At 40.4% G+C, this 9,784-nt stretch overlaps 1 protein-coding gene across 1 annotated transcript in view; it reads left to right on the top strand.

Annotated features, from left to right (window-relative positions):
• Cnn3 (calponin 3) overlaps positions 1-9,732 on the top strand; it is a 30,143-nt gene extending 20,411 nt beyond the window's left edge. Inside the window, exons 2-7 of the mRNA XM_008833673.3 lie at positions 1,833-1,954; positions 2,141-2,207; positions 3,804-3,941; positions 4,299-4,415; positions 6,700-6,846; positions 8,608-9,732. Of these exons, the coding sequence (XP_008831895.1) occupies positions 1,833-1,954; positions 2,141-2,207; positions 3,804-3,941; positions 4,299-4,415; positions 6,700-6,846; positions 8,608-8,952 (936 nt within the window). The 3' untranslated portion in view covers positions 8,953-9,732. The remainder of the gene's footprint in view (positions 1-1,832; positions 1,955-2,140; positions 2,208-3,803; positions 3,942-4,298; positions 4,416-6,699; positions 6,847-8,607) is intronic.
• Positions 9,733-9,784: the final 52 nt, after the last annotated feature.

The raw sequence follows: 9,784 nt of genomic DNA, 5'->3' as shown, positions 1-9,784 counted from the left end.
AGCCTTGTGCCTTGTTGGTGGCGGTGGGGAGGCACCTGCCAACACCAGCAGCACTCCAGTGAGTTCTGGGGAATCTTGAGCTCTGATAAACCTGCAAGCAGGGTTTGTGACTCTTCCGTTTCTTTATTAAAAATAGAGAATAGAGCTTTTCTCATCTTGAAAAAAAGTTTAACTTCATCATGGGGAAGAGAGAGAGGGTCATGAAAAGGAACTACAGTCAAGTCTGTCAGTTTGTTGTTAAGACTAGGTGCTGGTTTTCACTTTGGGTGTTAGAGGTAAGCTAGGTGACTTCAGAAGTAAGCTAACCAGCTTCTTAGGTGTCCTGACCCTGCTCACCCATGATCCTGTGTTAGGAAAGGACCCGAATGCAGCCCAGAGTCCTCCACAGCTGTGCTTGGCTCCTGCATGGCTAGTTAGCCGGGAACTCTAAGGACCTCCTCATGACCAAAATGTCCTGGTGCTTATCTTTCAGTAAGGAAGCCTAGTTAATGTTTCTGGACAGCAAACATCACTGCTGTTGATTTCCATTTCTAACAGTGCTGTAGTTGATCCCCAAGCTCCTAATCTCAATCCCCTGGGCTCTGCCTACTTGGGTGTATTTGGCATTTCTACCCATGCTGAAGAAGACAAAGGGCATGTGATCTTCCCTTTCTCCCAGCTGTGTTCTTTACATGTCACTGACCAGCCTCTTTAAAGACTTTGGGGCATGGAATAGCTTAAGAACTTGAGCATGCCAATTTTACTTAAATTCTGCTTTTTTTTGAAAGTTTAGGTTTATATTCTTATGAAGGGATCTTTCAAAATCATATTTAGCAAGTTTTTTATTTTTTTAAAGTCCAGAGCAATGCCTTTAAAATATCTTTTAAAACAATTATTGTGTTATATGAATATGTGTAGGCATTTGAGGTCATGCTGTTGAGGTTGGAGAACAACTATGTACTCTGTTCTGTGCTTCCATCTTCATGGATTCCGGGTTCAAACTCCCACTATAAGGCTTGCATGGAAAGTACCTTTACCTGCTGAGCCATTTTACCTGCCCTAGTGAGTCGTTAAAAGCATGATCTCTGCATTGGTATGCTGCCTTCATTGTAGAATTCCATAAAAAACTTACCAATTTACTTAGATTTATTTAATACTTGTTTAAGGCGTTGGTTACAATGTTAGATACTAAAATTCCAAAATGAACCAAAGGCGCTTTGCTTTCCTATGAGAAGTCTAATGGGGTAGAAACTACATGAAGTGAATTTCAGTATTGACTAGAAGTACAGTTGGTACTGAGGAAAGGTGTGTGTGTGTGTGTGTGTGTGTGTGTGTGTGTGTGTGTGTGTGTGGTATAATGTATATTTGGCTGAATAGAAGGCAGATTTCAGAACTTTTTCCATACGACGGAACTATTAGAATGGTATGTCTTGACCAGTTGAGGTACTGGTAAAATAGTCCCATGTGTTGGTGGGATCCCTTCCCCCATCTTTCTTTGGAAGGTGGTAATTATAATTAATGACTCAATCTTTAAAGTGTAAGTCCCAGCTGATGCCGTATTGTAATGTAATGTTCTGTGGAGTCCTGTCGTCGTTAAATCCTGTGTCACTGGGAATCTGTTGTGTCAGATACTCTCTCTTAGCCTTGGCTTCTCTCCATGCACTCTTCAGAAGTGATGCTGTCTTCATCGAGTTTGTGCTTAGCTACTGACGCTGTGACAACTGATTAGGTTCACTGTCTAACGGTCACTGCTGGGGCTGAGGGTCATGAATGAAAGCGGAGTGCTTTGTGGGTCAGCAGTGGGCGTTGCCCCATTACCGAGCTGCTCTAAGGTTAGGTAATATGTATTGCAGATTGCATCCAAGTATGATCACCAGGCAGAGGAAGATCTGCGCAATTGGATAGAAGAAGTGACAGGCATGAGCATCGGCACCAACTTCCAGCTGGGCCTGAAGGATGGCATCATCCTGTGCGAGTAAGCAGTGCCCGGGGTGCATTTCTACTCTTCTGGTTCTTTCCAAGGACTTTGATCTTAATCCTGGTTCCCTGTGTAGGAAGTCAACCTTGCTACTCTGCAAATGTTTTACTACTTTCCTTTACTGATGTTAAAAGAATCAGCTTAATATTACAGTGCTTGTTTTTGCATGACTTTTGTTTTCAGACTCATAAACAAGCTACAGCCAGGCTCTGTGAAGAAGGTCAACGAATCCTCGCTAAACTGGCCTCAGGTAATTGCCAGATGAGCAGCCTCCAGTTCCAATTAATTTCCCTTTTTGTTTGAGATAAGGGTTTCATTTTGTAGCCCAGGCTGGCTCTCTACCTCATAATAGAGCCCTTGGTGGCCCGAACTTGGGATACTCCTGCCTCAGCCTCCTTAGTGCTGGGATTGCAGGTGAGCTCCACTACCCCGGCTGGTTTCTTTATATTTAATGAAAAAGGTCAAAATTTGTTTATTGATTACCACTTTAAAATATGTAAGCAGAAAGTTTTGCACGTGGCTGTTTATTTTTGCCATTAAAAAAAATGTTACCTTGGGCCAGTCGTAGTGGTGCATGCCTTTAATCCCAGCACTTGGGAGGCAGAGGCAAGCAGATCTCTGTGAGTTCAAGGCCAGCCTGGTCTACATAGTGAGTTCCAGGACAGCTGGGGCTACAGGGAGACCCTGTCTCAAAAAGGCCACACACACACACACACACACACACACACACACACAAAAAAAAAAAAAAAAAAAAGTCACCATAATTGTTTTTTGAACTGGACCATCTATAATCTTCAGGTGCTTAGCTTTGGAAGTTTTTTTGCATTTAGTCCATCTGCTTTCAAGGATTTGTTACAATTTCATGAAAGAAATCCATCTAGACCATAAGAATAAAGGAGGGGGGAGACAAGACATTTTAACATAACAAACCACTTGTTTAGGAGAACATTGTATGACACAGTTTTATTTCATTAAAGTATATGATTAAGTAACATTGACTATTTATTTGGTCTGAAGTATGTGTTGGAAATATGTTGAGCATTTAATAACTACAAGTTTATTTTGAAATTAAGATTAAAACACATAGTGAATTATTATTGTATGTGTGTAACTTTTAACAAAATTCTGGGCTTACATAGCTTCGATACAGAATTCTTAAAAATTTATAAGGACATTGGGGCTAGGGAGATGGCTTAGTGGATAAAGTACTTGCCACCCAAGACTTCAGATCCCCAGAACCCACATAAAAGCTGGGTGGGCATGGCAGCCTACCTATAATCCCAGCCCTAGAAGGCAGAGACAAGGAATCCCAGCGCAAACTCTGGGTTCAGGAGAGACCCTGCCTTGATAAAGTGGAGAGTGATGGAGGATATGTATCTGTACCCTAGTACACATACACACCACACACATATACACACATATACAATTTTGCCCTTAAAGAATTAGGGGAGGAGGGGCAGCTGGGGTTGGTAGAGTGCTTGCCTAGCATGTAGGAAGTCTTGGGTTTGATCCCTAGCCTAGTGTGTGTGGTGCTCACCTGTGATCTCATCAGCACTGGGTGGGATGTGAGCAGGAGGAGCAGAAGCTCCAGAGCATTCATTATTAGCTATGCCAGTTTGAGGCCAGCTTGGGCTTCATGAGATCCTGTCCCCCAAAAAAGTTGTTAAAATGATTAATACGATGATAAAGCTTCTTTTCAATAGAGAACTGTGCTTACTATGTATTTGGTAATGAAACCTCACCAAGTAACCTTCTGTTTGGCATCTTGTAACGGGTCATAAAGGCTAAAGATTCTTAGAGTGTCCGTATTTAGCACCAAATGTTATGTGCCTCTTTTTCTTTATAGTTGGAGAACATCGGCAACTTTATTAAAGCTATTCAGGCTTATGGTATGAAACCACATGACATATTTGAAGCAAATGATCTTTTTGAGAATGGCAACATGACTCAGGTTCAGACTACACTGGTGGCTCTAGCAGGTCTGGTACGTACATGCTCTTCACTTGCTTAAAAAAATTCCCTACACATTAGTGATGAATTGCATCATTGCTTTCCCCTGAGAGCACAGACCGGGTTGGGAGAGGCCTGCGTCTCTGTAATTGCTAGCTTGTGGGAAGGCTGCTGACTTCAGCTGCCTTGTGCTAGATAGGTTAATTAGAACCTCCTATTTCAAAGGGTACAGCGTTATCACTGAATAACCTTAAGTATGTTTTTTACCTCTGGTATGATATCACCCATGAAGCCTTTGTCTGTGGAAATAGGTGTTTTGTTGTTTTGTTACAATGCTGCCAGCAGAATATCTGTGTTTCTACTCAGTTGGTGTGTGTGTGTCTCCGTCTAGGCTAAAACAAAAGGATTCCATACGACTATTGACATCGGAGTCAAGTATGCAGAGAAACAAACAAGACATTTTGATGAAGGAAAATTAAAGGCTGGTCAAAGTGTAATTGGTTTGCAGGTAAGTGGTGTATTATTTTTTCAGTTAATTTACCCAGTGTCATTAATTATGGCCACACAAGAGGTTATGGCTCTCATATGTAAAGTATGCATGGACGAATTATAATGCAGATTTCTTGGACAGATATGTGATTTACACAGTTTCTGTTTTTTTTAAAACCTGTACCTGGGTGTGGTGGCTCACACCTGTAATCCCAGTACTTGGGAAGCTGAGGCAAGAGGATTGCTATGGGTTGAGTCCAGGCTGGGCTACATAGTAAATTCCAGGCTAGCCTGGTCTGTAGAGTGAGTCCTTGTCTCAAAAAAAACTATAATGACATAAATAATACCTTTGAGAAAGTGATGGTGGTTTTAAAAGAAACTCTTAAGTATGCTATGCAACTTAACAGCAGTTCTCTAGGAAATTATTTTCTAAACATATTGCCTTTTTTTTTTTTTTTTAAGAAAATGCACTTTATAAATTCCTAAGTGTTATTGACTAAGGGAAACAATTTTAAAAAACTAATGCCATTTATTTACACTATTAAATTGTGATACTCTTAACAAGCCTTGCTGGTTTGATGTGGTTAGTGCTTGAGAAGTAGTTAAGACAGCCTTTTGCCTTTCACACTTTCCCCTTGAAAGCATCACAAAAACACAGCCAAGTGTTACAAATGCTATGACTTAAAGCCTCTGAGCACTGATATTCTTCTTGAGTAGGGGACAAGGGAGCAGGTGTTAAAACTACAACATTATATAAATAACAGGAAATAGGAAAGGTGGATTTCCAAATACTAATCAGTTGGTTAAATTGTAACTCCTTGAAGTAACTTACACTATAAAAGCTTATACTAGTTTGAAAGATAGGTTTAAGGGAAAAAATAGGATTGTAAAATACTGTGATCAGTTGGAGGGTTTTTTTTTCTTTTAAGTTTATAAAGGATAGGCATATTTTTGCAAATGTGGGTTTGTATTTATATATGTGTGTATAACTTTAGACATACATGGACCCATAGGTTGAAAAATAAGCTGAAAGGTATTCTCAAAGGTCTGTGGCCAACTAGATACAAACTAGTTTCAGCTATACAAATAGCATAGTGATTTTTTTTCTTCCCTTTTACTCTTACATATGTTTTGTGAATCTTCTCCAGTGAAGGGCTTTTGCTTTTAGTAGTAAAAGTTTTCTTTTACAAATGTTATTTTTGGCTGAGCCTGGTGGCATCTATCTGTAGTCCCAGTACTCAGGCGGTAAAGGATCAGGGATTTAAGGTTATCTGTGGCTGCATAAGGAATTCAAGGACAGTTTGGGGTATGTAAAAAAGCTTTTATGAGAAAAGCAAAGCAGAAGCTTGCTGCTTCCTCCAGTACAGTTGGCTGCATGGCTCGGCCCTGGAGCCGCATGGTTCGTGGTGAGGAAAAGAAGTTAATTATTGTTGCTCTGAACTTGGTTCAGGTCACACTCTTTTTTTTTCTGCCTCTTTCTGGTTCTGGCCAGTATTTGAGAGTTGGAAGAATAAAATGTATTTTTTCTCCATGAAAATGTTGATGATTTCCAAGCTTGAAAAAGTAGTTTCTTAAGGTCGTAGAGAATGCAGCTGGCATATGTCTCCCTGTTTTAGCTCTCAGCTCACAGCCTCGCACGCAGCCAAAGATAGCTGTGCAGATGCTGAGACACAACTGTAAAGTTGCTCAAACCATTATAAGAGTTTTTGCAATTTTTTTGTAACCAATTGTGTGGTTCTTGAGTGTGAACTTTATAGATGACAGCATCACATTGTAATGTCAAGGTTGATCACACCTGGTTATAAACTAGAGTTGCAAGGCATGTTGTCCATTTCTATGACGTAGTGAACATGCCTTAGTGTGGTTACTTGTGCTGCAGAAAGTAGGGCAGTGAGGAAGGTATTCATGATTCTGGTGTGTAATAACTTGCTTTTAAATATTAGATCTCTGTGCCTCTACAAGTTTATATGTGGCTAATTCTGCCATGAGGTTCTATATAGTTGGTTTTTTGAAAATTTTCTTTTTTAAAATTAGTGCCTGCAGTTTGCAAAAGCATAGAAAGCATTTATACCTAAGTGATAGAGCCTTAGCTTAGAAGTCTCTCAGTTCCCAGCTTTCTGTCTTTTTTTGGGGGGCGGGCTGGGAAATTGAACCCAGATCTTTATACATGCTAGGCATGTGCTCTAGCACTGAACCACACCCCCAGCTTTATCTTCCCTTTTTCTTTTTTTAATAACAGACTATTTTGTTGTATATGTTACTGACTTCTAGTAATTATTGCTAATTTTATTTTAACTTAAAAGATGGGAACCAACAAATGTGCCAGCCAGGCAGGCATGACAGCCTATGGGACTAGGAGGCATCTCTATGATCCCAAAATGCAAACCGACAAACCATTTGACCAGACCACGATTAGTCTGCAGATGGGTACCAACAAAGGAGCCAGCCAGGTAAGTGCTGTCCTTCAGTACCGGTAGCTCAGAGCACAGGGAGGCTGTCCCATAGCAGCACTGCCTTACTCTCATTAGCTAAAGTCTCTGAGTACTTTTTCTATAGCATATTTAGAGTCTTCACGAAAGGAAATTTCGCTGGAAAAGCAAAAGACTCAAAGGACCTTTTCTACAGCATGAAAAGTGTGGTGTGGCTCATGGTTTTTGTTGGCAGTGGGAACAGCTGGCCTTTCTGCCTAACCAGAAGAAAAAAGTTCTGTTTATCTGCGCTTTTGCTCCAAAATCCAAGTAAAAGATTACACGTTTAGATGTTGGGTTTTTTCCCCCCCTTTATCAGTTTTGTGTTTAGAGGGGTCCATTTAAATTAGAAGATAAGGTTATCTGGTGTTTCTACTGTTTAACCAGCATCCCTATGAAATACTAAGCTACGAGAGAAAGAAATATCTATGAAATACTAATTTTTAAAATGGGAATGAGGAGTTTTTAAATAGAAGATGAGGGGGCAGGTAAGATGACCCAGGAGGTAAAGGTGCTTGCCACAAGAGCCTGGTGACCTGAGTTCAATTGCTGGAACCCATGTGAAGGGTAGACAGAGACAACTGACACCACAAAGTTCTCCTCTGACCTCTACACATGTGCGCCATGGCATGCACACACCCCTCCCCATGGTGTGTGCATACACACACACCACGCATACACACACAAATTAAAAAAGTAATTTAAATGAAATTGTAGAATGTTTCATTCTAGCACCAAGATAGAAGTAATCCCTTATTAAAAATAGATCACCAGCACCTAAGAAGGAACTTCCAGTAACTATTTGCCAGCAGCAGAGTCTGTACCCAAAACAATGGGAGTAAGGTTTGGTAAACCTTTTTTCCTTTTTAGTATTTGATGTACTATTTTTATTTTATGTGTATGATTGTTTTGTCTGTGTGTATGTAAGTGCACCCATGTACACAATGCCCATGGAGGCCAGAAGAGTGCGTTGGATCTCCTGGAACTGGAGACAGTGAAGGTTGTTAGCCACAATGTGGGTGCTGGGAACTGAACCCGCATCCTCTACAAAAGCAGCCAGTGCTCTTAACTGCTGAACCATCTCTCCAGCCCCTTAACCTTTTTCTTAATGATAAGATTTGTTGTTTCACTTTATGGAACCTGTCCTATCACTCTGCAGTTGTTTCTCACAGCTGCCACTCAAGTTTGCCTTTTCACCCACTTTACATCTGAAGGTGTGTGTGACATAGTATAAAACCGAGGTATGAGATACTGTTGTCTGAAAAAGAAAGGTAGAGTTATTCTAAAGTGGTTTGGCTCTTCTGTGTCTCAGCCTTTTGGAAAGACTCAAGTCTTGTAGGTCTGCTCAACATGGTTTTTGTTGAATGCATGTATGTGTGTTTGCAATTGGTGACCTGTATGGTCATTATGGTGTTCAAGGGTAACTTTTAGGTATGCCAATATTGGACTTTGCTTTTATATTCTTTGTGTATGGGAAGTCAAACTAAAAGTAAGTTCATTTGTCTGAGGCCACAGCAATTTTACAGGGGAGCAGGCATTTGAAGGGAGGCCTGAATCCACTTAGAAGCCAATAAATCACTTCATAAAGTGATTGATATCAGAATATTTTGCTGTTAGGACTACATCAAACCAAATGAAAGTTACTGTGCTCCCACTTGGTGTGACTTTTATAATTTAGAAATATTAGCAAGCATAGATCTTAGCTGCTATTTTAACTTACCTTCTGCTGTGCTCTGATTCCAGGCTGGGATGTTAGCACCAGGTACCAGAAGAGACATCTACGATCAGAAGCTAACATTACAGCCAGTGGACAACTCGACCATTTCTCTACAAATGGGGACCAACAAAGTTGCTTCCCAGAAAGGAATGAGTGTGTATGGGCTTGGGCGGCAAGTGTATGACCCTAAATACTGTGCTGCTCCCACAGAACCTGTCATTCACAACGGAAGCCAGGGCACAGGAACCAATGGGTCAGAAATCAGTGATAGTGATTATCAGGCAGAATACCCGGATGACTATCAGGGCGAGTACCCAGATGATGACCCCCGAGAATACCAGTATGGAGACCACCAAGGTATCGATTACTAGGTTAACAGGCAGGAGGAGCTCAGTATTTAGTTCATTGTTTGTATCCAGTGAGAACCAAGCTAGCCTTGAGTAATTTTTATCTCGTCTTCCTCAAACACTATTATGCTTATTGTACCTAAGAATTGCCTTACATACATTCCTTTTTTCTTTTTTCTGCTTCTTCCCTAAAATAATAGTTGCCTTTTAGTGCTGTAATAATTAAATCCTACAGCATAACCAATAACTTGCAAATGAAGTAAAAAGGAATACTGTGAAAGGGGAGTTCTTGTATAGCCAATTCTTTTATGGAAGATCTATGCATTTTTTACAATCTTACAGTTAAACTGGTATTTTCAAACAATAGGAAACTTTTTTTACAGTTTAGTGTATGGCTTTTACATGGAAGACTAAATTCATGCTGATTTGCTTTTAATTGTGGTCTTTGCCAACTAAATCTAAGGCGCAGCATTTTAGAAACTTACATATCAATGTCTCTGCAGTATTGTTTGCTGATTTTTAAATAAAGTCATGACCAGTGTGCATTTGTGATTATATGTGTACTCATTCTCCCCCTTGAGCCGACAAGGTCTTTCCAAGTGGCGCTTTAAAAGGCACGTGTACAAAAAATGGCTGCCAACATGTCGGTCTGGGTGGGTGGTCGGCTGCAGAGTCTTCATTTGTGCCAATGTATCGATATAGAGTTGCTCTGTTCTCTTCAACTGTATTTATTGCTGCATTTCTCAGCATAAACTTATCCCATTGTATTTTTTATAAATAAATTTTTTTGAACACTCATGTGAACCACAGGCTGGTTTATTTTCTGGCTAGCTTCTGCATAGGCAGAGTCAGATTA

The sequence above is a fragment of the Nannospalax galili genome, unplaced genomic scaffold (genome assembly GCF_000622305.1).
Source record: "Nannospalax galili isolate Female #2095 unplaced genomic scaffold, S.galili_v1.0 scaffold255, whole genome shotgun sequence".
Taxonomy (NCBI): Eukaryota; Metazoa; Chordata; class Mammalia; order Rodentia; family Spalacidae; genus Nannospalax; species Nannospalax galili.
Note: the sequence above shows the minus strand (reverse complement) of the source record. Positions and strands in the feature narration are given on the sequence as shown.